Source organism: Rhea pennata, chromosome Z (genome assembly GCF_028389875.1).
Source record: "Rhea pennata isolate bPtePen1 chromosome Z, bPtePen1.pri, whole genome shotgun sequence".
Classification (NCBI taxonomy): Eukaryota; Metazoa; Chordata; class Aves; order Rheiformes; family Rheidae; genus Rhea; species Rhea pennata.
Window position 1 is genome coordinate 58420836 of NC_084702.1, and position 27722 is coordinate 58448557.

General features: G+C 41.8%; 1 protein-coding gene across 1 annotated transcript in view; it reads left to right on the forward strand.

Annotated features, from left to right (window-relative positions):
- The window catches only part of LOC134153931 (collagen alpha-2(I) chain-like), a 94298-nt gene extending 68247 nt beyond the window's left edge, over positions 1 to 26051 (forward strand). Inside the window, exon 4 of the mRNA XM_062600500.1 lies at positions 25988 to 26051. Within this exon, the coding sequence (XP_062456484.1) occupies positions 25988 to 26051 (64 nt within the window). The remainder of the gene's footprint in view (positions 1 to 25987) is intronic.
- The last annotated feature ends 1671 nt before the right edge of the window (positions 26052 to 27722 follow it).

Below are 27722 nucleotides of genomic sequence, written 5' to 3' on the forward strand. Positions count from 1 at the left end.
CCCCCACTCCTTCCCAATAACTCTTTGCAGATTTCCAGCAAAAGCAATACAGAAAGAGACATCTGAGAGGTGAGCAAGGACAGTCCTACAAGTTTTTTGAAACTCAGTGCCTGGGTAGAAGAGAGAGAACCCAAAGAGTACCAGATGGAGGGAAAAGTAGGCAGAGCTCAGCTGTCACTTTAGTGCATTTGGCAGTGGCTGCTGGCCAGTCGGCAGACATACCCCAGCTGGCTGGTCATCTCCTTGGTACCTCCAGCTTGGCTGTTCCATCTGCCCCCTTCATGGAGTGGAGAGCAAGGGGATGAGGAGATGGGCAGCCAAAGGAGCTCAGATTATTTCAAGGGTCAAGGAAACTGCTTAAGACCATCACTGGGTGAGTCATGCAAGTCCTTAGAAAACCAGTTCTCCTACTTAGTTTTCTCTTACAGCACAGCTCATTTTGTTTCTTCAAATCATTTTAGATTGTGTATGTACTTTCTGGTTAATCTTTCTGCTATTTTCTCAGCTTGTGTCCTGGGAGTCTTTTGAATCTTCTTTAAGTTTGATTACCTCAAAAGTAACAAGTAAAACTCACATTAGATAGGAAGATATTTATTAAAAATGCATCTGTATTGCAAGAGAGCAAAAGACAGTAGGACTCAAATAGAGTCACTCTTTATTTTACCTTCAGTTTCCAGAAGTTCACTGGCAGTTACATGTGTAGCTAATTAATGGCAGTGTTCTTCCATCATGGCTAAAGGGAAGTCTGGGTCAAAGCTTATTAACAAGGATGACTCTTTATTATAATTACAGAGAAAATAGCACAAGGAACTGTGAGAGATCTCCTCTCGATATCAGGCTGCTAGCTCACTTACCTACACAGCTATGCCTTCAGATGAATGCTGTAATCTCTTAAAGGGCTTGTTACTCACACACTAATCATCAGCATAACAGGGAGATCAAGACTGTCACTGAAAATCACTTGTAAAAGGCAATGCTGATAGGAAATGGAACATACCATGAGATTTCCCTCCAAATAAATGAGAAACCAATTCTTGGCTTTGTGCAGACATCATGCAAACCACTTATGTGACATATTAAACTTAGGTCAGAGTTAGTTATAGGATTTGATTTGCATATAAACTGCAGTAGGCCAACAATTTTACTAAACTGGCCGAAGCTGGTGTGGATTTCTAATTCTGTTATCTTCTAGAGGTTTGTGGGAGACGACCAAGCACACACAGTCTATGATTACTATATGTACTCAAACTGCAAATAAGTGACAAGTAGGTTGGACATACATTGTTCTGACGGCCATTCAGTAGAATAACATCTTTGTCTGCTTTCTGGTGCTTTGTCACATGTATACACTGGTTTTTAAGATAGAACAAATGTTTTTGTTGCTTTTGTTGCTGCTGATTTACCTACCTCAGCAGAAATATCTTGACTGTAATTGAAAGCGAGCAGCAGGGAGTCTGCCCAGGGTCTCAGAAATGTTAGTAAGAGTTTATCCCACTTTGTCATCTGGCTTTGGCAAGCACCCTTCCTTTCTTCTTACCGCTCATCATGCAAGTGTTGTTGATTAGAAATTGTATATGTCACAGCTACACAGATTGGTTTCAAGGCTGGAACCACAGTTTTGAATCACTACACATCACACATATGGATACTTCTCCGTCACTAGCAATGTGTAATATTACTGTGCTTTTTATTTATTAAAGTAGCATGCAAAAGGCCCAAATAGCATCAAGGTGTGGTTCTATTAGGCATAGTAAAGATACAGGCTTAGAGACATCTCTGTATTTTTATAAAGAGTGATATGAGGAATGAAGAGGTTAAAGTGCAGATCCAAAGAGGCACATGGTCTCTTCACCTTATTCACCGCACTATGTTCCTCGACCATGATTCAAATCCCAGCTTTAGGCTCCTCGCTGAAGTGTACTGTATCTCCCACTGTGGTGCACATCTGTTTTCCCCTGGGTAGCTGGTCTGTGACCATGTCTCATGCTGCTGTGGCAAAGGGCCAAGTCTGGATCATCCATCAGCACACAGGAACTGGAAAGTTCTCCTAGTATCAATGTAGGCATCAATATTCAGATCAGTCAGATTGAGACATGTCCTCTAAGTAGATCTGTTGGCATCAGTGCAAATTACAACTCAATTAAGAGAGCGCCTTGTGAGTTTAAACTGGCCAGGTAGGCTTTGGACTACAGTGTGGGAGTAAAGCCCACCTACATCTTTTTAAAAATACAAGTCATTTTTTTAAATCTAGCCCTAAGCTCAAGATCCAGACCTACTTTCCAGTATCTCACTTCACTGCATGAACAGACGATATCCTGCCTTCCTTTCTTCACACATATTCTTATTATACCTTGAGGATATAACTGCTGGGGCCCACATGCTGAGGTGTCAAAATTGTTCAGTGAGGAACTCTAAAATAAATGTAAAATGGTAGTGCCATCTGTGCAGTAGTTATGTTTTCAGCATGGTTTCCTCACAGAACAAGACTTAGGCGATCTTGTTAACTATCTTTGTCCTTTTTTCTACCAGTTCTCCTATAATAAGTTTAAGCCCATTGGCCAGTAGCAGCCATATTTGAAAAAGGGATAGAAGTCTTAAAGATAAATAAATTATTCCAAGTGTTGTGGAAGTGAGTAGACAGGCAGAAGAGAGATCAAAATTAATGGTCCAACTCAGACTAAAAACATAAGAACTCACCCTTAGGCATTTGGCAATAGCCCTTTAACTGATCTGCAAGACTGTCCTGCTCCTCCAGCTGGCATATGTGTCTTCGCTATGTGTGGCCAGTCTTAGCTGGGGCTAAGCACAGAGTGTGCTCTCTCTTAACTGGTGAGGATGACTACAAGTATGAGGGGAACTGGTTTATTTTGATAGTAGGTGGAAGTTTAGGGGACAAAAGACAGACTTGCAGGAATGCAGTGTGAAGTAGCTCCTGAGCAGCTATGTTTTTAAAAGTTATCAAATAAGGCAAAATGGCAAGCTAAGCTCTTGCTTTATTGTTGGTGCTTCCCATGGGCACGAATGGGATTTTGCTGCTTTGTTTGTGATGGTAAATGTATTTCTTTGAGTCTGTATATGTCACTTGCTTTTATCTTCTCCCTTCATTTTTATTTCCTTTTGTTGTATTCTTAGGGATTTATTTCACACTATGCACTGAAAAAATGTGCTTAGGATCTTTGCTGAAGGAAACCATCTGCATACGATAATCACCATTATAAATCTAACTTTTGCCAAGTATTACCTTAGATTTGGAAGTTGCCATTTTTAATTCCTCTTTGGAAACGTGGAGTATATAAAAGAAGGAAACAATAAAAGGAAGTAAATGATAATGCCATGAAGTAAACAGTGATGTTCTAAGTGACTTCTGTGTTGTGCGTGTACTTATAACGTCTTCCTTTCCATCGGCTGTTTCCATGGTCTACAATGTCGTACCTGCCTGCCAAACAGTCCTCAAGACAATGAAACACAACGTGATCTCATTGCATTCTGCAGAGTGTCCGCTTCGGACTGCTTTCTAAAAAGCTACACAGGGTGCAGTAATAATGGCTGATTTCTATCCTGAAAAACAGTAGAGGGAGGAAAGAAATTAATTGTCAAGCGAATGGTGTACGGCTGGGTTTATAGGCACGGGCGCTGCAGGACCCGGTGGGGCAGAGGGACGTGGGGAGGTTGCTCCAGATGGCAGGAGCGGCAGGGCAGGCGGCTGCCGCTCCAACAAGGGAAGATTGTGCTGCGGCAGAGCGAGGAGGCTGGCACGGCCTGAGCAGGAGTGGGTGAGGGCGAGCACAGTGAAGCACAGTGTCTGAGGAAAGCAGGTCCTTGGAGGTTTTAAATGCACGGATGGGGATTTTGGTTCTGATCTGGAAATTACAGGGGAAACTAGCACAGTAGTCAGAGGGATAAGTGTAAATGCTAGATTACCACGGCTGCAGGGGACAAAAGGAGAAGGGGAAGACAAGGAATGAGATCTGCAAAATTAGAAAAAATGGAAAAGCCTGAAAACAGTTCAAACCAAGCAGCCAGACAACTTGCAGAGAGGCATTAGCTTCCACAAATGACAGATAGCTGTGGCAGGAAATAAAGACAACGTGAAGTTGTTTTTATAACTTGCAGAAGAAATGACGGTCAAATTATATATAGCATAGTCTTAATGTGCCTTAGAGTAACAAGGAAGTATTTTCTTACTCACACAAGGAATGGTCTCAGTACAAGACAGGGGTATTGACATCAGCTGAGCAAGTGGAAGAAGGGGGCTGTGATGCAGAACTTGCAGACTTTCTTATAAGCCTGACACCTGCTTCCTTGACCAGCTGCCTGGAAAAACACATTTCAGTGGGTTTTTTTCTAAGATGAGGAAGGAAGTCTATACTACTTCACTTTCCCAAGGGAAATCACTACTGGCAGAGTATCTATCAACAGCATACTTTGGTAATGTATTAAACAAGGAAATGTCCTTATGTCAGAAGTCTTCTGGATTAGAAGGGGAGGTCTAACCATTAGTCTTTTAAAAGAGTGAGGAAATTTTTCTTTTCACAAAATGTGCTGGCAGTAGAGATTTTAGAAGGGAAAAAATACCCTTAAAGATCCTCTTGGGTATCTGATAATAAAAAGATTAACATTTCTTTTAAAAAAATCCTTAAACACTTAACTTGCATCAGATCATATTTCTTCCTGAAAAAATGCCAGCAGATTATTCAGAAATATACATCAGCTAAAGACTTCTGTCAATTAGATCTCATCTTTTCAGAAGTGGGAATCTTTTGAGGAGCATTTGGAACTTTAAAACACTGGAGGAACATGAAAAAAATCAGTTAGGACAAACCCTGCAGCCCACAGCGATGGAGCTGTGCCTGAACACGGACTGAAGGATTTGTTCCCCTTTGTAAACTCTGCAGCACCAGCTGCCGATGCCACTCACTTCAGAGAGGGGGCCAGTGCCAGGGTTCCCATTATCAATGCCTGGCTTCAGAGAAACAAACTCTAAAATACCAGTCTGGTGTGAAGGCAGCCTTTCTTTAAACATTATTTTGTTTTTTAAGGATGGCTTCCTCTGACTTCAATAAAAGGCACTGCAAAATTCTGAAGAACAGAAGTTAGCAAATGGCAATTGTAGGCATGTAAGAACCATGTTTCCTTCTCTCCCACTTGCTTCTTTTTTTGCAACTTCAGACAGCTTTCCCCAGCATCGGCAGTTGCTGTGTTGGAGTGGAAGAGGAAGCAGGCACTTTCTGCACAAAGCTGATTGGCTTTGAGTATGAAGGCTAGGGAAATGAAATGGTTCAGTCTCAACTTGAGCACATTGCATTCATACCATTTATAGCAGTGAAACTCAGTGTACTTTGGGGGCTTACACACAGGATTTACGTGCACTAATACAGCCTCATTGCTTTTCAGCTTGGAGCAGACAGAAATCACATTTGCCCACACTATAACATTATCATACAGTCCTGCTAAAGGGCTTATTTCCATGCAGCAACTATGAATAAGCTAATACAGAATATGCTTATTTAGATCAGAGTGCTGGACAATTTGCGCTGTAGAGAAAAGAGAATATTTACAGTTTCTGTTGATAACTATTTAATCATGTTTTCATTTAATCATGTTTTCCTCTACTCAAGCAGAGCAGAATTTCTTATCTGCTCATATAGTCTCCATTACTGTAATAACTGTGCATGTTACAGTAATTAACAGCCTTCACCTCAGAGTATTTTTGAGACATGAGGCATACTTATTTCTCTTTTATAGTTGAAAATCTGAGGCAAAAGGCCCCTAAGAAAGGCTGTGATGCCATGAACGCTGTACCACAGCTTTGTGGCTTCATCTGCATTGTCAGAGCACCTGCCACAGCTCTGGGAGGTCCAGTGGTCTAGTCTTGGATCACATCCAGGCTATGGGGGAAATACCCAAATGCAACTCTGGGCAAAAGCCTCCAGGCCTTGTGCAGTCCCCCAGAGCATCACCCCTGGGAATGGCCCCATCAGAGTGGCTGGGATTTATCAACATATCCCACAAAACAGGCCAGCACAGCTTCTGTCTCCAAACCAGAGCATCTCCATGCCCTCCTTGACATCTCCATGGCACAGAGAAGCAGCCCTGACATTTACTGGTAGGGTCATGCTGCCACAGCCAGCCACTTCTCCACTCGTGAACCCCCATGGGGTTCTCACTGTGGAAGAGTTACCAGCAAACTGCTCCTGGAGGCTGAGTCTATGCAGACCATCAGAGTGCTTGTGTCACCATTGTGCTGCACAGACAGCATAGCTGGGTGCCCTGCTCTGGCAGGTGGAGCACCAAGGCCAGTGCTGCTGAGATGCACAGCTCTACCCAGCTGCCAGCCATGCCACAGTCTTCTGGTATGGCATTGGCCATTCACAGCAGCCCCTGCTGACTAGGTGCAAACTCCTGACACTCTTGTTTTCCTCCTCTGGCTGCTTTCACAATCAGGCCTGCTGCCCGCAGAGTGCTGTAGCGTCTTGCCCAGCTACCCTTCCTCCGCCAGGCACTGCTGCTTGGCAGACCCTGCTGCACCAGTTATGAACAAGAAGCAGTGCTGCCAACAGCCACTGAGCAAGAATGGACATGCCCGTGCGTGGAGAAAAGCCAGACACAAGTGATTTTTACAAGGATATAAAACATCCTTCATGAGGCATGGACCTTGTCATCTCAAGAGGGCCTTTCCTCAGACACCCTTTCCCTTCCCTTCTTGTGGAGGAGATGCAGTGCCAGAGGGGTGAGATAGCCCCGATCTGTGTAGCCCACAGTGCTCTGACTTGTCATGGGGGAACAGTCTGACAGGTTAAGGTAGAGGGGTGATGGTGTGGCACTGGCTTTCCCCTGCAAAAGTACCTCTGTAGCTCAAAATCGAGAAATAGCCTCTGAAACAGCCTGAACAGTATAGCACAAGAACCGGACACCTATCATCTCCTGCACAGACTTGGTGCTAGCTACAGACCACTCACACAGCAGCTGTTGCCCTCTACCTCTGACCTTCTGGTGGCAAAAGAAAGCCTTACTGGTGTGTGTATCATCTCACACAGATGCAAGCCCTTCTGGATCCCTGCGTTTGTGCATTGTGTGTACCAGTTGCTTTTTTCTTGTCAGCACTCTTGCAGTTGGCATGTTGCAGCATGTATCTGTGGGTGCAGGAACTACCCATGCTGGAGGACACAATTACATGAACGACAACCAGCTTTGCAAGCAGCATCTGCTCCACTCCCTGCACCTTCCCTCATGCTCAGGCACCCATGCTAGGCCCTGGGGCCATGACTAGTGACTTCCAGCCCAAACCACTTTGTCCTAAGGTACTTCATGTTTACACTCATTTGGTTCTTCACCCTTCTGGAAAAGTAGGAGGAGGTATCCCTTTTTCCTGATACCAGCCCAGTTCAGTAGGCCTGAGTTTCTTCAGTGCATTTGATCCAGAACAGCGTCTGAAAAAAGGCTTTGCCAGCTTTCTCTGGAGCTAGCCCAGCCATAGACCTGATCATGCAGTGGTCTATGAGCCCAAGAGATAGGAACATCAGACATTTGAAAATGGCAATGACAGAAAGGCTTCACAGCCTTAGACAGGCCATTATGTTGTGCTTGTTTCCCTCATATTTCTCTGTAGCGACTATATTACCCTTTTCTTTCTAGGTCATTTTCCAGGATTGCTGAGGCAGAGAGCTGTCAATTTTGATTTGGAGGTTGATCTGAAGGGACAGAATGAAACTTGGTTTTTTGGAGGAGTTTTCTTGGGCAAATTGCTGCTAGTTCCACACATGTCAGTTTGGAGGTTTCCAGCATTAAGGAAGATGCTTTTTAAACACCGCTTGTCTTCCATTGCTGACTTCATCCTAGCCTGTTTAGATCTGGCTTCCCTTTATGCGCTGTCTCCAGAATATGCCAGAGTGGAGGCATATTCAGAGACAAGACTTCACCCTTTCCAATGCTCTGAATGGCTTCTGGAAGAACAGGGGGCACAGAGCTGGCTCTGAGGCCTCTTTGCCAATGGCCTGTGAGAGTGAGGAAAGTAAACACATGCTGTCCTAGATAGAAATAACTTTTTTCATATCCTGTTGAGAATGAAGCACGTTTTACTTGACACTGGGTGGCTTGTTCCCTACAGCCCAGTCAGCACACCAAGGAGGAACCTTCCCTTGAAAATTACCCTTCTATGTATGCATATATACATATGCACACATGCACATATGCATGCACATACACACCTCTGTGGAAATGGATGCCAGCCAATCAAACCTGTGTGGGATATGAGGTATAGGCACAAGACAGGTGCTACCACTGCCTGAGAGGGGCAGCAGGAATGAAGGGCTGCGAGCTTTGAGAACCGATCTCTGGCTCAGAGATCTCTCTTCCCTCTCCCTCTTTGCCCCCCCCCCCCCACCCCTTTTTTCCTTTTTTTTTTTTTTTTTTTTTTTTGCTATGAGAGGCTAGAAACCATGAGGTCTCGTCTCAGGTGAGAGCGCTTGTGTAGCTCTTCATGGTGCAATGAAGTGGTGCAGATGAATTAGAGCTAGTGCAAGTGCTAAAATGGCCTGGGGAGACATGCCATGATGGCTTGTAGGAGAGCTGTTTGCAGCGCAGGCATACCTCAAATGCTGTGGATGTGCCCTAAGGGCCTGTAGCAGAAAAGTGAGCAGGGTATTCCAGCCCCAGGGGGAACCATACGAATAAGCTCAAAAAGTAACTTAGATGGGCGTACCAGGTCTATAGCAGCATCTCTGCTTTAATGCTTCCCACACTTTCTTATTTTTTTGTTAAGAGGTCAGAAACAGTATAGTAGCATGAAAGTGCAGTTTGCCTCTGCAGGTGGTTGATGACTGATGGTTTATTTAAAGGTGAGGTGTAGGAGCAATATAGTTTGCTCCAACTTTGAAAGGGTTTAAGCTGGAAGTTTGGCTTGGATAGCAGTCTGGTACTGAAGCACAGAAGAATTTAAGCCATCTGGAGAAGCATATTTCAAACAGAAATCTGTTCTGGCCAGATTCAGTTTAGCCTAGAGGCTCAGTTCACAGAAGGCTTGATTTAAGTCTAGTGGGTTTTATTTAACTCTGTGCTGTGTTATTAAGAAGTTGCTGTAAGAATCTTTAAAAATTGTTTCTTTTTCCATGGAGTGTTAAAACAGGAAAATAAAATTTAATACTTCTCCCTCCTCCTCTTACACTGGATCAAAACTCCAGCTTCAGTATGAAGAACTACGGTGTGATGGTTTGCTTCAGAGTGATTGCTAAGGCCAAATGGGTGACAGCATATACCTATCCAGATTCCCCTGCTTGGTTCTGTTCTGCATCTAACTGTTCTTGGAAGCAGAACCCTGTTTTCATATTTTCTTAGAATAATTGCATATTTGGAACAGCTTCTGTGACAGTTTTGTGGTTTCATATAACTTCTTTGGATGTTTCTTTATGGTCCCACACACACATGCTACAGGATGACCTAAACTGCCACTGCTTAAGCCAAAACCGCATTTTCCAATATAAGGGAGTGCTCAAGCCTCCAAGCAATCTCAGACAAACCCAGTATCTCCCAAACAGTTAGTGTCAAGTAAGTGTGAAAGAAATTTGGGAAAGAAAAAAATGAAACTGAGCTGGTTGATACAAAAACAGATTCCATTTTGACTTTGCTGTTGGGTTTTTTTAATTCTAAGCCTTTTTCCTTTATTTTTCCTGCTAAATTGATTTCTCTAGATAATGTTGCTGAGCACATACATCCACCCCTCAGGCAGCTCTCTCTTGATTTTTCATATACATGCTCACATGTACTGTTTCACCTGTACTGGAATCTAAATATATACAGGTATAGCAATTTCCTTTTTCCACTTCTGCTAATCGTCTGCCCCTTCTACTCATTGTCAGGTGATTGTGTGTTGACAATTCAAGTTAATAACTTATCTTCCTAAACTTATCTTTCTTATCTTCTACTAAAAGCAACCAAATGCCATAGGGAAGATCTATCACTAGATTAGAATGGGAGGGATAATAGGAGCCATAATTACAGATCTAATTTTGCATATATATATATATATATATATATATAAAAAATATATCTATAATATATATAATAATAAAAGAAATTCTGATACAGTAAAAGCAGTTCACTGAGGCCGTCAAACTGGTCTAGTGGCCTATCTCCATTTTGGGAAATCTAACAGAACTATATACTAGCAGAACATATTTTAGTGCATGTTCTACACTGGCATTTTCACTGATAGAATGATTGAACAGTAGTCATGATTAAGGACATACAGAAATTTTACCAGCAAAAACTTAACTGATATCTCAATAAAATTGAGAGCCTAGATACAGAACAGATAAAACTAGAGAGGGGTTCAGAGAATAGGGCTGAGTCCAGTCTTAGTTAGTAAACATGCAATGTTGAAAAATGGTACCTTACGGAGATCTTCCAGAGAGAGAAATGAACAGAACTGTAAACAGAAACTGGACTGAGAAATCAGACATGGTGAGGTAGATATAGCCAAACTACCTGCTTGCAGGCTAAGTTATAAAATAATAAAAATCATATTAATTTCAAAAAATGTTAACTAAAACTTGTCAGAGAAAAAGAATTGCAGGCACAAATAATAATCTTGAAAGTAGTATGGCAGATCTAGATGTTGATATGAAACTAAGCATTGCTGCCTAAAAATTAATCAGTGCATAGTAGGTATACACTGTTATCTTAAAAGTCAAAAAAAAAATAATGTTCATTTTTACCACACCTTAAGATACAGGATAAAACCTTATTTAATTAAAATCAAATTTTAAAACTCCCACTGTTATCATCTACTTTGGACATCTAGTCCAGCCTCAATTAACTTTAAAGTGAGCTCAGTTTACTTAAGACCTTGTTCAGTCACATTTTGGAGTTCTCCAAGGATAGAGATTTGGCATCATCTCTGGGAAACCTGTTCCAGTGCTTAAACCACTCCTACAGTGATTTTATTTTTCCCCTTATATCCAACTGGAATTTCCCTTTCTGCAACTTGTGACTGTGGCCTCTTGTCCTTCTGCTGTGCACTTGACCTGATAAATATCTTTCACCTTGTCCACAAGATGCACTTTTTTGGATTCATGCACCCTTATTCAAAAGAAAAGTTTCTGAATACAGTATTGAAGGTTTTGCACAGAAATATTAGTGGACGATAGCTGGCTAGAAAGCTGCATGCCAAAATACCAGAGGATGGAGGTAGAGCAGCTGAAAACCATATAGTTTCTACCAACTCTCAAAGCATGCCCAGAGCATGTCCTTGTTTGAAACATAGGTTTGCAGGTCACAAGGATCAACTCTAAAAAAAACACAGCAGCAATATTTCGCAGCTCTGGAACAGGCACTGGTGAGATTGTGGTAATTACCACGGCAATGTGAGTTCCTGTTATTTGTGCTTGGAACTGATGAAATATGATCCTGCCAGTGCAAATCAACTTAAGACCTTTACTGTAAGGTCTGAATGTGAGACACTGAGCCGTGCAAGTGGAATGGTTAAACTGCCCGAACAGGTGGGGCTAGGAGAGAGCATATGAGACGACGACCATCAAATATCTAACATCTTCAAACAATACAACCTTGTGTTATGCATACTAGTATGCTGTCTGTGTTATTTTTTCTCTTGCCCTTGTCTCTCGGAGGGCTCCTTTTAGCTGGAATTACTTTTATTTGTATAGAAGGAAGGTCCATTTATAACATCCACAGTCACTCTCCTTTTCCACACGTGGGCCCACATGGTAGCTCTGTAGGAAGGGGATAAAAACATCACATGGAGTAGGAGATATTTTTTGTATGTGTCCCAAGATCTTCACTTACTTCAATGTTTTGTAGATTTAGGTACTTAATGAGGATTTTGGATGGAAGTTTTTTACTCTAGGCTTCTTACGGTTTGTATTATAGCTCCATAGACAGTCTTTTTTTCCTGAAACTCTCTTATTCTGATACTCTGTTTGTCTTCTGCCTTGGATGAGCAGATTTTTTCACAACGCTTGCTAGATTTCTTCATGTCATTTATTTATTGTTATGAATGTAATCTGTCTGTTAGGTATCTCTATGACCTTTTCCCCACATTACTCTGAAAGATGCAGGCAGACTTGCAAGTGATATTTCAGCACATGAAACTGGAAATTTTGATTGTTGCGTTCTGTACATATATTCAAAATTGAAAACAGTTTGGCAAGTAGATATCACTAATTTCTCCATTGCTAGGTAAATTAAGTCTCTATTTCTCCTTTTCAATATTTACATTTGGAAATCATCTGAGACTTCAGTTTTAAATAATATCCCTAGATGACAAAAAATCAGAAAACTGAAAGTAAACTTTTAGAACTGCAGAATATTCATCAGTTAGGTTGAAATTCTTTAAATACAGTCTTTTTACATGCATTGGTAAAACTAATGTTTGTTAGCAAAGTTATACTGTTATGTGATCTTAAAAACAGAACACTAATATTTTTGTAGGTATGCTGGAAAGCATGAGGTGACTTTATTTTGCCCTATTCTTTGTATTTTAATTTTTGTATAGCATTGAGTGGTAATGGCTTTCCAAGTTTACAAAGGAGTGTTATCTTTTGATTTTCATTGAGGCATAGATAAAGCTTAGCTATCTCTTTTTGATGTCAAAAGTCTGCCAAAGCATTATGCCAAGCAGAAAAAAACCCACAATTTTGGCAGATACTAAAATAAACATCCATAAGTCACAGATAATACCACATTATTGGCATTGTGCTTGTTGTACTGCCTACACCTCTCTGATGAGGAAATAAAGTCTGATAAGTATTTGAGAGCAGTCATTGATAGAAAACAGGGGAAAAAAACTGTCTATGGAGCTAGAATACAAACCGTAAGAAGCATAGAGTAAAAACTCTAGGAGATAGGTCAGTGCAGTAGCCTCTGGGGAAGGATCCTCGAGGACAGCCCAGAGAAGGGGGTCCTGTTCTGTGAGGAGCACTCACACAGTCCCCGGGCAGCCTCTGTGAATGAGCCCGATTGCACCAGTGCCGTGCAGTTTGTGATGGACAGCAGGACTGATCTGTGCTGTCACTCTCTGATTCTGTTTAATTCCATATAACTTCCCTTAATAACAGGAGAAATCTGTTGCTTTGGGTAGTTCTTCAGTGGTGTTTCCCCTTCCCTCGCTATTCTGTTACGCCATTTATGGATAAACAAGGCACTCTATTTTCATTGCAGCTGTAGGAAACAAGTGCAGTCTCTATACCTTAGTAAGCTGTGAGATCACTTAGCTGCCAGGCATTTACCTCTTGTACTATAGTGCTCCAAGGAACTAGTGCTTTCATGCAATCCCACAGTGAAGAAGTGATACTAAAATATACCATGTGACAGCTTCTTGTTTTCTTTTAAACCAGATAATATGACTGATAGCAAGTGGGTCACGGTTTACAGCTTGCTGCTACTTAATGTCTCTGAGTTGAGCGCAGTCTTAGTCTGGAAATTTCTAAATTAAGAAAACACATGACCTAGGGACTTGGAACAGACTGTTCCTCAGTTTCTTCTAGGATAAGGTATTAGCCCAGTGATTATTCAATTTTTAGATGAAGCACTTCTCAACACCTAATACAGTCTGCATTTAAAAATACAAGTCAGGTAGTGAGGTGAAGAAATCCCTTCTGCCACTGTGACAGGAGTAAGTTTGGGGACATCCAAAAGTATATCAGCAAAGCTGCAGCAATGAATAATCTTTTCATCTCAGCTTTTCCATATAGCCTCATCATCATCAACCAGTGAATCTTTGCAGCTCCTGTATTCTGCAGCCTCTTCTGTTTTTCCCCATTCCCTTCCCCAGTCTCCTCCTTCCCCAGTCCCTCCTTGCCAGCTGTGGAGACCAGGAAATACATGTGAACCTAAGCTTTCATCTTAAAAAACAGCAAATATAATGATGATGATGATGTTTCCTATCCTTCTTGGGAAGAAAGCCTCAAGTCTATGCGCCATGACAAATCAATGTAAGTAGTTACAGGAATCAAAAGCTAATTGCTGATTGTTGCTAAAGATAACAGACTGTTTGCATCACCTCTAAAAACTGGCATTTTTCAGTCTTACCAAAAAAAAAAAAAAAAAAAAAAAAGAGTATCCTTGATACTGGAGGAGAGTCTAGATTATGTGAATGGAGCTTCATGTCACAGCAGGAGTTCTTCCTGCTGAAGAAGTTGCATGAAGTGAAATGATGAAGAGATGAAGAATAAAGGGCTAGTCTCAGATTTGAATCTGAGCTCAATCTGCCAAAGTAGCTGGCTGAAGTTAGCTATTTGACACTTCAATTTTAGTGTCTTACTTTCTCTCCTGCCCTATAATTCAAATGATCACTGCATATCCTGTCTCTAAAATAGATACAAGAGTGATGCCCAACTGCATTATGCTCTTTTGCTTTGCAGACAAAATGACCAGAATTCAGCCCCCAGAAAGGCCCAGCAGCTGCTTGCACGGGGCCCAGAGCCTTTGGGCTTCTTACAGGCTTGCTACCCACAGCTCCCTACAACTCGGGTCTCACAGAGCCTGGACCTGTGTGTGGGGATGGCCCAGCTTGTGCACCCCACCACTGGGAAGTGTCATGAAGAGTAATGCAGCTGGCAATGGGTTAGTTTATATCGACCTGCAAGGTGGTATCCAAGTCACTCTGGATATCCCTAGCTCAGCTAGATGGAGGATCCATCAGGAGCCTGTCTCCCAGCAGGCAGCTATTGAAAATGAAGCAGCCAAAGCAATGTCTTGTGTTCAGCTGGCAAGGCCAGGCCCTGACTGTGTGGGCAGGATTCAGGGCACATCACTGTCTAATTCATCTGCAGAGCAGCAGGCCCACACTCAGGTGTGGGCCCCTTCTCCTAAGGGGGAATTGCAGGGGATGCAGAAGAAAGAAGCAATGGTAATCAGCAAGAGCTTTTGGGGGGGACAGGTACATAAATAGCATGGATGGCAAAGGAGAAAAAGAAAGAGCTTAGCAAAAATCTCTGAGGTTGGTGCCAATATTTTTATAAGTTAGGCTCCCACTGTCCTTCCAGAACTTTCCTATTCCATTCCTCACTTTACAAACCCAACAGCAGACCCATGCACAGACCCCTCTCATGCAGTGCTCATAGAAGGCTCTATTCTCATTGCAGGTATGGAGCCCTGCACTAGGGTCCCCTTGTTTTGATCACATACAGGAGGCTCCTTACCCAGTAATGTCAGTAATTGGGCTGAGGTAGCCTCCTTTGGACAGGTTTCCTGTAGACTGGTATGACTCAGAGGCATTTTGCCATGGGCAGTCTTCCTGGATCAATGAGGGACTGGTGGAATTTTTTCTTCCTCAATGAACTTGCTTGTTCTCTTTTCTGGTGTCCTTGAAAGCCCCTAAAGAGAAGGCAGGATGTACTGGCAATGCATTTCTCTTTGTCTGTGCTTGCCATGGGATCTTCACTTGCTCCATTCATCTCTGCATGTTTTAACACCTTTATTCACTCTGACTTTTGGAAAACTATCAGGACTTTCTTGTGCCATCTTGAGTTCTTCTCTTTTTACCCATGCAGCATGTGTAGTCTTGACTCTGCTCTCTTGCAAAGCCTTTCTGCTTTTTTCTTTTGTTTTTATTTTCTGTCTTTTTCAGTCCCCCCCTCCCCTTTTATTTATTTTGTGCCTTCATTTTAAAAAGTAACAGTGAAGTAAAACTACTACTGTTGGGGAAACTCAAGAAAACTCTTCACTTCTAACTGAGTTTTCTAGGACTGTGTTCAGGCAATGCCACTTTTTCTGGAGATAATGCCTGGCTGGGATGCTTCATACAGCCCAATTGGTTTATACTCTGTTTTCCTTCAGAGTCATGATGTCCTGATTGTCAGCAGTGTGCAGGTGGTAGTTCTCTGCCAAGGCCGGCTGGGAGGAATCTCCCTGGCAAGGCATCCCAGTGCTCCAGGCACCTCCAAGCTCTCCACCGCACAGGCACAGTAGGTGCTCACCAAGCCACCTCACCTGGCCTGGGCACGTATTACAAAAGCCACTCAGACATGGAGACCTTAGCCTGTGGTTGTCACCTCCTGCTTCCAGAAGGTGTGTTTTTTGGACTTGTCCATTGTGCACCATATATTCCCCTATGTGAAATCCAAACTATGTCACACACAATTTGGGTGCATTAGGTTTGTATGACATTATACCAGCTGTGTGTTTGCTATTGCTTTCTGAAGGTCTTCAGTACTTCATAGTCCCTTTCACAGGCAGAGTTGTTGGCTCCCAGGGAGATGCAATCCAGTACTTCTTGAATAAAAATCATTCTGCTTATTTACAGTCCATGTTAGCAAGCCCATATGTCAAAGAATTGGAGAGTAATTAGCTAGTATCTGCTCTAATGCTTGTTCTACCTACTCAAACTCAAATACTTTACATACTGCATTCTGATTTTGAATGGATGTAATTTTCTCAGTGGTGTCTCTCGTTCCATCTTGTTTTCCTAGTCAATGAATCAGCTCTTACCTGCCACATTTGTGTAACAATACAATGCTGCTTCTCTATTTGAGAACATATTTTGATGTTTCATGCACATTTCAATGAAAAGACTTTTAAAAATATCTTCTTTTTCTAATGAATTTCTTACCTCCAAATTCAGGCTGTTTAATTTTCAAAATGTGCTGAGAATCCACATTTCCCCATGAATATCATATGACTTTAAAGATGCCCAAACTTTCTGAAAAATCAGCAAATGTAGTCTTCCAACAAGGTTTTCAACTGGCTTTCAACTCAAATATCTATTTGCTACTGAAAGCTAAAGTCTGATGTTAGTCAAAGATGTTGGCACATGTGTGGATCCAACAAATCCTGAGACTGCCTATGAATATTTTTAATAGTGGGTCATCTACTTCATCCTGAAGAATATCAAAAGACCTGAAATTCAGGCTGTTGTGTTGCTCTCTCCCCATTGCAATTCTATACAAATGTATGTGTGCAATTCTACTGTTTTCCTCTTTTTATGTAATCTTCTTTCCATTTTATGTATTATTCATAACACAGTATACACTTTTACTATAGATGAGAAGAGCAATTCTTTTCTGTCTCTGGTAACCCTGCCAGCTCTGTCTTATTTGACTGCTTCGCAAGGTAGTATTTATTTATCCTCACAGAAGAACCCCTTGAGATAGAGAAGTGCATTTGTCCACAAATGTGGAACTAAATTACAAGCAACAAAATGATGAAGTTATCTGAAAGTTAAAACTTTCAGACCAAAGAAAGCCCCAACATTTCGAAGAAAATTTCTTTTCAAGAGAAAACCTGCTTTTTTTTTTTCTCATTAAGAGATATTTGGAAAGTGATAATTTTGAAATTGGTAGCTTTTTGACAGTTCCTAGCTGCATTTTCCTTAGGGACTGGAAGTTCCTGACTGCCAGGGTTCTCACACCCCTGCCATGGAGCCAAGAGCCAAAGCTCGGTGCTGCACTGACAGAGCCAGAGATTCCTGACTCTGAGCTGAAACCCTGTGCATTTCACAAGGAGATATTGCTAAATTTTATCAAATATTCAATATTCTTACAAGTCAGTCAAAAACTAATATGAAGAAAAGAATCATAGGAAGGTTTCCAGATTATGCCCAAAGAGCATAATAGTCGCTACACAATTAGAGGTATATGTAGACCAGATTCTGTGTCTGGGAAGATAGTTGTCAGATATATTACAAGAAGGTTAATGATTATAATGCAGCACAAAATATTTTTCCTATATTCAGCGTCATATTTCTGTCACTAAAACAAAGTTCATTGCATTGTTCTGTTTTTCTCTGAAAAGAGAATATACATGGAATATGATAATAATTTCCTTTTAACTGTAAAAAGAGTCTAAATACTCAGCCAAATGAACTGGTGAAAATGTCACCAATAAGGAATATGACTAATGCAGTGTCCTGTATCTTGTTGCATAATATGACAAGTACATATGCAAAACCCATCCTGTCTCCTTAAGCGAGTTTTTTTAAACACAGTAGTAAGAACAGGACATACTTAAATAGTGTTGCTGGGACATATTTAAATAGTGTTGCCATTATACTTCCATTATCTGAGTAAAAATGACAGTCTGTCCTTATGCTTCTGGACAGAGATAATGACCTGCTGAGGTGTGGAGTTCTGTCTCACACTGGCCCTTCCAGAGAACTATATTTTCTGAGACATGAGTGGGACTAAATTTTCTCTGTATCATCATAAACTTATCTAAAAGTGCGGACAAATTAAAAAAAAAACAATATTCAAGCAATTTGAATAACTGATTTTCTAGTTTGTAGTAGTTCCAACAACTACAAGTTTTTCTAACAACTGGGAAAAAAATCAGCCTAGGTTAACAACAAATATATTATTTCAATATCTTCAGCAAACTGAATAATTTCAGAAAATATTTTTGTTGTAGTTTGAACTCAAAAGAGGTAATGTGTTGCTAATATTTCACACAGTATCGCATTTCAGTTGTGAACATTTTGCAGAATTAAACAAAATATTGGATGGAATTTCACAGGGAAATATCACTGAACAGAAAAATAAAATCCTTCTGGAAGCAAAACAAAAGTAATAATCTTTTTTTTAAAAAAATTGCATATGCAGTTTTTTTCTTCCTCGGATTCTGATGTAAACACGTTAGTCTGATTGAAATTAATTTTAAAAGTTGGAGATACTGTACATTTTCTACCAGAAAAGTTTTGGCCACAATATCTCTCTCAACTATCTTTGGGCTATTGATAGACTATTATTGCCAAATGCTTTTAAAAATCTGGCAAGGCATGTGAGAATGGAAGCTGTTATGAGCAGAGCACATCTGAATAGGCAATTATTTGTGTGCCTCATTGGAAGCAGGGATCTGAAAATTTGGCCACAGAGATAGTCATTACTTGGAAACCAGGAGACAACCAGTGAGTACACAAAACTATTGATATGAGCTGTCATGCCATCTGAGCCAGATGGCCCACATATCAAGATTTATAGTTTTTCACACATCTCCAATGTTCTTAGCTCTGTATAATAAACAGAAAAAGAAGACCTAGTCCCTGCCCCTGTTTTTCCTGGAAGTCTGTATGTGAAACAGCATGTGCAGGGATGTCCACTGACTACGCTGCATGTTACCTGAGAATGGTAGTAAATTTTCTATTCTGCTCTTGTTTCTAAATTTATTACAGGAACATAACTTCAGAGAGTACACTATAATTTTGAATTGAACTTTTATTTAAAACCCTTCTTTTCTAAATTTGATCTTCCCCTGCATCCTAGTTGAGAGTGCAATGTATTTGAAAATACCATAGCATGGTAGTTTTATGTTGTGAACTTCAGGCTAATGGATGCTGCTGTCTCAATGCTATTTTTGAAAGTGAATTTTCTCCTGCTGCTTATCTTTTTACTGAGCCATCTGGCAGATTTAGGATGCTAACCAGTGAAGCTGTACTGTGCCATATATTAATATGGATCTCATGAATCACTCAACAGGTCAGATTTAGAAAAACAAGACATTTGCAGCAGACTTCCACTAAAAATGCAGTCTGACTAATTAACACCCCCCTGTCTGCCAAAATATGCCAAAGGAGCAGAGGGGTAAAGTCTCATTGGAATAAAATAGAGGGATGGGAATGATAAGGGCTCGTGGCTATTTAAGGGAGAGGATGTTGCAATACTGCTCAGGTCAAAAGTGCCTTGCGCTTTAAAGGCCCTCAGTGGAAAAGCACCCATGATGAAACTTTCTGTGGAAAGAGTTAAAATTGCGAATCAGCAACCAAACTTTCTAGCTGTTAAAGGTACTGTGTACATGAAACCACTGGCTTTGAATTGTCTGAGTTATCCAGTCTTTCTTAGAAACCTCTCTTCCAGAAGCCCGGTCTCTGGGCCATATTTAAGTGTTGGGCTGTGACCTTGCAGTGACATTTAGAGGCTGGGGAAGGAAAGGCAAGTGAGTTGCAAGCCGCTACTGTTGAGTAGCCGTGAGTGAATAGAGCTGCTCCTCATAAAAGGAGCAATGAGGTCACCGCTGGGGGTTTCTGGTGAGATGAAGTTGCCTGTGTGCTCTTTCAAGGAACCAAGACTGCTGTAAATACCCAAGTGGCCATAGGGAAATATTTTGAGAGGGCTGTGTTCATTTCTGTTCCTGTTGAGAAGCTGACTTGAAAGTCCCTGTATTTACTGATAGGAGGCAAAGTATGACAAGACAAATCCAGATTCCTGTCTGTCTCTCCCCTCCTCCTGCTCTGGGAAACATCAAGCGTAAACACTTAAAAGAATCCAGATCCAGGAACAGCAGGGCTCAGATCCGAATTCACATTGTGCTCCGTCTCTCTCCCATCCCCCTCTCCCATAAAAACCTGGAGGGGCAACGCTGCCTGCCGTGTCTTCGCCCGTGCTAGGATTTCGCAATGAGGCAGTCACTTCCCCGGCCATCGCAGAGAGCGCGAGCGCAGCCGGGCGGGCTGAGAGCCGCGCGCCGCTCGGGTCAGCCGCAGGGGACCGGCACCCGCACCGCCAGGGCCCCTCGGCCGAGCAGGGGAAGGAAATTCCTTTCTGACTCCCACACGTGATCGACTCATACTCCGAAGCATGAGATCTGATTGCTCATAACTTGTGTCACCCTAAGTGCAATGGACTGGGAAATTATGCAGACAAAACTTTTAATATCAGCTGGCTCAGCAGACATTGGTAGTTGACCATAAGAACGAGCATGACTCGTTCTTCATCTATTTCATAATGTAATGCTTACCTTCTTATATCCCCCCGAGTAAAGTGGCAAAAAGTGACATTTCTGTAGCGCTTGAACAGCCTGGGCCAGGCCTCTCTACCCCTTTTCAAAGTTTCCTTTCCCTGTTCTCCTTCCTTATAGTTTGTTCCTTTGTTCTATCTCTAAATCTATTTTTACCTGTAGCTCATGTTTTATAGCATATGCCTATATGTATATGTATACATTTGCGCATACCTACAGATTTAAATGTGTTAGTGTATTTTGTGCATGGCTAGTGTTGCTCTTTGGCTGTGTCCCTTCCTCCTGGGTCAGTAGCACTGTCCTGTTGAGCACTCGAATCGCTCAAACACCAGTGTACTTGTTTTGTCCATTTCTTCCTTTTTCTGGGGGAGATGATGGTGAACATGAGTTCTTCCTTGGCTCTTACGCTGCCTCTAGAAATGTAACCAAGATATCGTGGTATGAGTATGGAAATGAGTATGACTGTCAATATATTAAGGAAGCTCAGACCTAAAGGAAACTGATGGAGTGCTTTTCCCTCCAAAATCATGTGAAGGTGTGAGTTGACTTTCCCTCTCCCATATGATAACCCCTCCTTTTCTGTGTAGACACAGAAGTCAAAGTCTTTCCTGGAGGTGCTCTGAATGCGAGACTCATTTCCAGAAACCTGAGAGTGGAAACACCCTTGGAGAGTTAAGAAGCCATTCAAAAATCACATTTTTCAGCTGGGAGTGCACGCTCTATAAAATCCTTCAGTATAATAAAACCAGGTAATGAAAGTGCTACATCGGGCTGTCTCTTTTTGATGTTGAGCAATTGCCTAATAAATGGTGTCATAAACCAGCATTCTAATGTAGGGTTTTATGCCCTCTACGTGGCTTGATTCTCATTAATCAACAACCTAAGCTCTTCAGTTGAAGAGGAGCTAGTACCTGGCAGGAAAGGCAGAGAGAATGACCTGATAGCCAGGAAGTCCTGACTGCTGTATCCAGCAGTTCTGTGTCCCCATCTCGACAGACCTGTGCCCAGGGCAGGCGATGCATAAAAGGGCTGTTCTTGCCTCTTTGCAAAGGGACCAAACGTACTCCCTGTCCTACCTTGGTCTCTCCTGCCTGCTCTGGATATGAGTGCTCCTTGGCCAACCACCGTGCTGACCTGTCGGTTGCTGCTACCCTGTAACCTAGAAGGTTCCTTCCGCATTACCTCAGGCTCCATCCTCCCTGCACAGCTGGATTTGGCTCACTTTTTCCCTGTCTGTTTTTAGTCAATGGAGGATGTTGCCACCCATGCCAGATCAGTACCTCGCAAGAGATTAAAGATAATACTGTATAGACCCTAGTGCTGGTACATGCTAAAACAAAGTACATGAAAACAGAAATGAGGTGAGAGTAAAGAGAAATAAGAACTAGTGTTTAAACCAAGGATAATGTAGTTGTCTTTGCCTAGCCAACCACATAGCTCAGCATCTGGGTTTTTTTTTTTTTTTTTTGTTTTTGTTTTTGTTTTTTGGTTTTTTTTGTCTGCATCTGTGGGCAATGGAAGAAATATTAAACTGCTGTATTATTCACTCCTTATCCTGCTCTGTCATTAAGTGCCACATGATTTGCTTTTTCACTGTGCAAATGAGACTGAATCAAAAGGAAATAACTTTGTGGAGGCTGATTTGCTTATCAGAGAAATTGGCTTGCTCTACCTTTAAATGAGCTTGAGATTTATTGCATTTATCTAGCAGATAGCAATTTGAAGCTACCTAAAGCAGTTGGACAAAGAAATCCCCAGCATACTCTACTTCCCTACAAGTGGAAGAAGCATGTGAAAACATGAATTAACACAACTTAAGGCCTTTTTCCTGATCCTGTGCATTCCTGTACAGAATCGCTCTATTTCGTATGCAGTTGAACTGAATAAATGGCCTGGCTTAAATTACATATTGGATGAACTGGGTGTATAGGGTATCTGGCCAGCTTTGCAGTTTGTGACTGTCACTCATGTAATTAAGCAGGGTGTTTCATAGACATCTTCTCACAAGGACAATCTGTTCTGATGTAATGACTGGTTGGGTAGATGAGGGGAGGGTATTGGATGTTGTCTACTTTGACTTCAGAAGTGCTTCTGATACTGTCTCCCATAACATCTTCATAGGCAAGCTCAGGAAGTGCAGGCTAGGTGAGTGGACAGTGCAGTGGACTGAGAACTGGCTGAAAGGCAGAGCTCAAAGGGTTGTGATCAGCAGCACAAAGTCGAGTTGGAGGTCTGTAGCTAGTGGTGTCCCCCAGGGGTCAGTACTTGATCCAGTCTTGTTCAACTTACTCATCAGTGACTTGGATGAAGGGACAGAGTGCCTCCTCAGCAAGTTTGCTGATGCTACCAAGCTGGGAGGAGTGGCTGATACAGCTGAGGGCTGTGCCGCCTTCAGAGAGGTCTGGACAGGCTGCAGAGTTGGGCAAAGAGGAAGCTCATGAGGTTCAACAAAGGCAAATGCAATGTCCTGCACTTAGGGAGAAATAACCCCATGCAGCAGTACAGGTTCGGCGCTGACCTGTTAGAAGGCAGCTCTGCGGAGATGGAGCTGAGAGTGCTGGTGGGCAACAAATTAACCATGAGCCAGCAATGTGCCCTGTGGCCAAGAAAGCCAATGGTGTCTTGGGGTGCATTAGGAAGAGTGTTGCCAGCAGGTCAAGGGAGGTGATCCTGCCCTTCTACTCAGCCCTGGTGAGGCCTCATACTGTGTCCTGTTCTGGGCTCCCCAGTACAAGAGAGACACGGAGCTACTGGAGAGTCCAGCATAGGCTACGAAGATGATCAGAGGACAGGATCATCTCCCCTGTGAAGAAAAGTTGAGAGAGCTGGGCCTGTTTAGCCTGCAGAAGAGAAGACTGAGAGGGCATCTGATCAATACCTACAAATATCTTAAGGGAGGGTGTCAGGAGGGTGGTGCCAGACTCTTCTCAGTGGTGCCCAGCAACAGGACAAGAGGCAGTGGGCACAAAATGAAGCACAGGAAGTTACATCTGAACACAAGGAAAAAATTATTTCCTTTAAGAGTGACAGAGCAGCGGGACAGGTTGCCCAGAGAGGTTGCGGAGTCTCTTTCTCTGGAGATATTCAAGGCCTGCCTGGATATGAACCTGTGCAACATGTTCTAGATGACCCTGCCTGAGCAGGGGGATTTGACTAGATGATCTTCAGAGGTCCCTTCCAACCTTAACTATTCTGTGATTCTGTGTGATTCTTAAATATAAAAATGTGGTGGAGGAAGATGCAAGGAAGGAGGGAATCCTACATTTGATAGGAACATTCTTTATATTTTGTTAGCCTCTCAGTTCTGGAAGAAAAGTAAGATCTGGTTTTAATTGTCTTCTACATCTCTTCACAACATTTGGTGATAGTAGTAAAGGCCAGCAACTATTCTATGATTCTGTCATCTTTGGATTGCTCCCTGCCCTCGAACTCAGGGGAATGGAGTAGCTCACAGTGTCTACTAGTCTTTTCCCAATAATGTCTCTGCTTCATAGCAATGATGACTAACATCTTCTTTCTTTGCATGCACTATTCCAGAGTGTCCCTCTCCCACTTCTGCAATAACATTGTCTGGCTCCAGGAGTGAAGGCAGTAGCTTTTCAAGCGTTAGAAGCAGCAGCCCAAGCACTGCTGAGTATCTGAGCAGTTTGACTGTTGTAGTAGGTGACTATTGCAGTCAATAGTTGCAATAGTTCCCCCCAGACAAATACAGGACCTACAGTCTGGCAGGATACTTGCAGAAGAATACAGGAAAGCTGTACTGCAGCAAGTCACAGATCAGCAGCATCAAAAGTTGTGCAGTTAAGCAAGGAACTTTATTCTCTCCTGCTCTGGCCACCTCTCTTTCCCCAGACCTCAATAAGCTTCTGTTTGCTCTGATAGAATTTCTTCTTTTGTTGCTCCCAAACCACCCCAGATCTTAGGAGGCAGCACAACTGCCTTTTCATTCTCTCCCATCCCACTGCCCAGAAGTTTGTGATCGGAGGTAACAGTTATTATTTTCAGAATGCTTTATCATATTAATACACTGGCTTTCTTCCTCCTGATGCTTTGGAAAAGTCAAAAGCAGTGGTCTGGCCTGCTCCTCCCTTTTTTTCTCCCTCTTAGAAAAAGGCCTAAAGCCCAGCCACAGCTGAGCCCTGAGCAACAGTTAGCAAGTTTTCCCATACATTGCTCTTTCTTCCAAAAATTAGGGCCATAGTGTCAGAGTCGCACTTGACATAATAGGGAATCTTCCACCTTCCATGAAATCAAGCTTCTTTTAATCAGTACTTAAATCTCAACATGGTTAATTCCCTGGAAAGAGTGAAGAAGAAAGAGAGATGGGCACACTGGGCAGGAAAAGAGAAAATGAAAACGTCCTCTGCTTTATGTCTGAGCCATACCTCATTTAAAAACTGTTAATAACCTCTCATTAGTCCTTTAAAACATTTCAAGGTGTGTCTGCTTATCTCCTTTGGCAGTACTACAATATTCAAACATGGAATGCAAGTGCATCAGTTCTTATTGGGATGAAAGGCTTTAAGAAAACAAAGCAAGTGATTCTAATTTGCCTGTTTTCACCTGCTCTGTGGTATCTGCCTGTAACTTTGTTCCCTAATGTGATCCTTTTGGAGGGACTTTGGCCTAACCTGTGTATGACTTTAAGGTGCTTTTGTGTTGACAACTTAATATTTCCAGCTATGTAGCTGGTTCTTAAAAGTGAGATGAATGCAAATGCAGGAACCATGAAAGAACTACAGGAAATTTGTATCACATTTTCCTGAAACATTCACAAAACCACCATGAAGAAGGTCCAAGCACTGTAAGTCTCATGATATTCTGCAGCAATCAGCAGAACCCACAGTGAGGTTTCAGTATTTTTTCATTCAGCTGAGGATCTGACACTCTGATTTCACAGACGATAATCAGTCAAGTGTTCATCTAGGAACTTATTAGAAAGAGCAGTGGGCAAGCAAGCAGTTGTCATGACAGGGAATGATAAAATTTATGTGCTAGGAGACAACATGGTGAGGACATTCCCAAACTGGTCTCATTTTGAATAGTGCTCTGATTAATTTTATAGGAAAATGAAGCTACTGTCAAGCAAAGTTGTTTTACTGTGGAAGCATTCTGCAGTGCATAAGCCAAAGAAGCTACAGTGCAGCTTCCAAAACGTTACAACTACAAAAATGGAAAATTAAAAGTCAGAAATTTGAAATGACATAAATGTATATTTTACTGAAATAAGGAGATGGTATTGTTTAACTTGTTACATGCTTCTGACATTGTGCCTTTGCTAAATAATGGTGTAATTTCTTCCTTAAAGGCTGAGCAAATTGTCTTTACAATTCAAGGGGAAGGAATGGGAAGCGTTAAAAAAAGAACCATGAAAGGAACTTCAAGGAGTTATTTCCAATTCTCCAACCTTCTCAATGTAATCCATTGAAAGTAAAACACTGCCACGAAATATGATGATTCTTCAAAGTGTCCTGAGGGAAGATCCAACATAAATAAATACAGTGGGCCAAATTCAAAGGTATGTTTGAAATAACAAAGTTTACACTGGCTCTCTCACATATGACTGTATAAACTGAGGGTCAAACTCCTTTGATTCCTGTCTTCTTACCAACAAAAAACTTGCAGTCCTTACATATCAGCTGAATTCAGCCAAATCCATCTAACTGCACATAAGGCTCTTTCATAATGCTTTTGCTACCTGCAGTAACATGTCAAATATTATTCTCTGAAAGCAGGCACCAGCCACAGAGAGTTTTTGTTTTTTTTTTTTTTTTTTTTTTTTTTTTGGCCAGGGCTTCTCAAAACTAATGTCAGCAGGTAAAAATGTTCTTCTCTGTATCTGTGCTCATAACAAAACACTTCAGCTGACAGCAAGGCAAACCTAGCTTGCTTGCATGAAAATGGGGCATGAAAATGCTTATGCTTTTCTTTGCTTTTGTATGTGCATTATTGTTTTGCTGGTACTGCTACAGCAAACATATTTGTGGCAGTTCAGTTTCTTCAGTTTTCAGGGTAAACCTTGATATTACTGGAAGATTAGTGCCTGTTAAATTAGGTAGATCTGGCCTGCCCATGTGAAGCATGGGGAAGATGTGGGGGAAGAGATTTTTGTGGCCTGTAGCTCTCTGTGAGGAGCACATCTCCTTAGAGATCACTGATGGCATGAGGTTGCTTGCCACTGCATCCAGGTTCAGCTCTGCCCCGAGCCATGTGCATGCACCAGTGATGCTGTCAGTTCACATTGTTCTCACTCAGATTATCCACTGATTCTGCAGACTGAAGACAAAATAAAAAGAAGCTCTTTTGCTTTGATTCCAGGTTTTTCTGCTTGTGACCCAAAGCAAAAGTGTTTTCATTAGTTTTTCAGTAGCCTTTTGTATGTTTTTTTCCCTTACAAGAACTGCAAAGAGCAGACAAGCCTGGCTTTCATTGATGTATAACTGCTCAGGGCTGCCTTGCAGAGATGCATTTTTAGATGGATAGAGGAAGCAACGTGGGGCTGATGGCATGTTCAGTGAGGATAAGTGAACACATCTGCTATGCCTATATGACATTTGCCAACACTGGCCTGGTCTGTAGTCATTCCAGCAATTCCTAAATAAAAGTGAAGGCAATCATTCCCTCCAAAGCAGTCCTCTCCCTATGAGTACTTTCTCAACAACTGCGTCATTTTCTTTGGGTTAGGGTACTTGGCTGAGCATTTGCAGTGTATCAATATCAGCTTTCCCTCAGTGAAGTGATTAAATATATCAGATGAAGGCACAGGATTCATTGAAGTAAGAAAGTAAGCAAAGGTGTGCGGAGGTAGTTTGTAACAAATTCACAATAGGTGCATATAACTAGATATAGAGTATAATGGACAGACTATGTATTTCAATGTAGGGCTTTTACAAGGACAAAAAGAAACAGCAAGTACAGCAACAACAAAAGCTAAAAATACCAAGACAGCATGCAAATTATGACCAACCTGATTCTTGGACAAGCTTCTAATTTCTCTGTCTTTAAAACTTTTACAAAGTGCTACCTTTGAGCAGTTCTAAGTG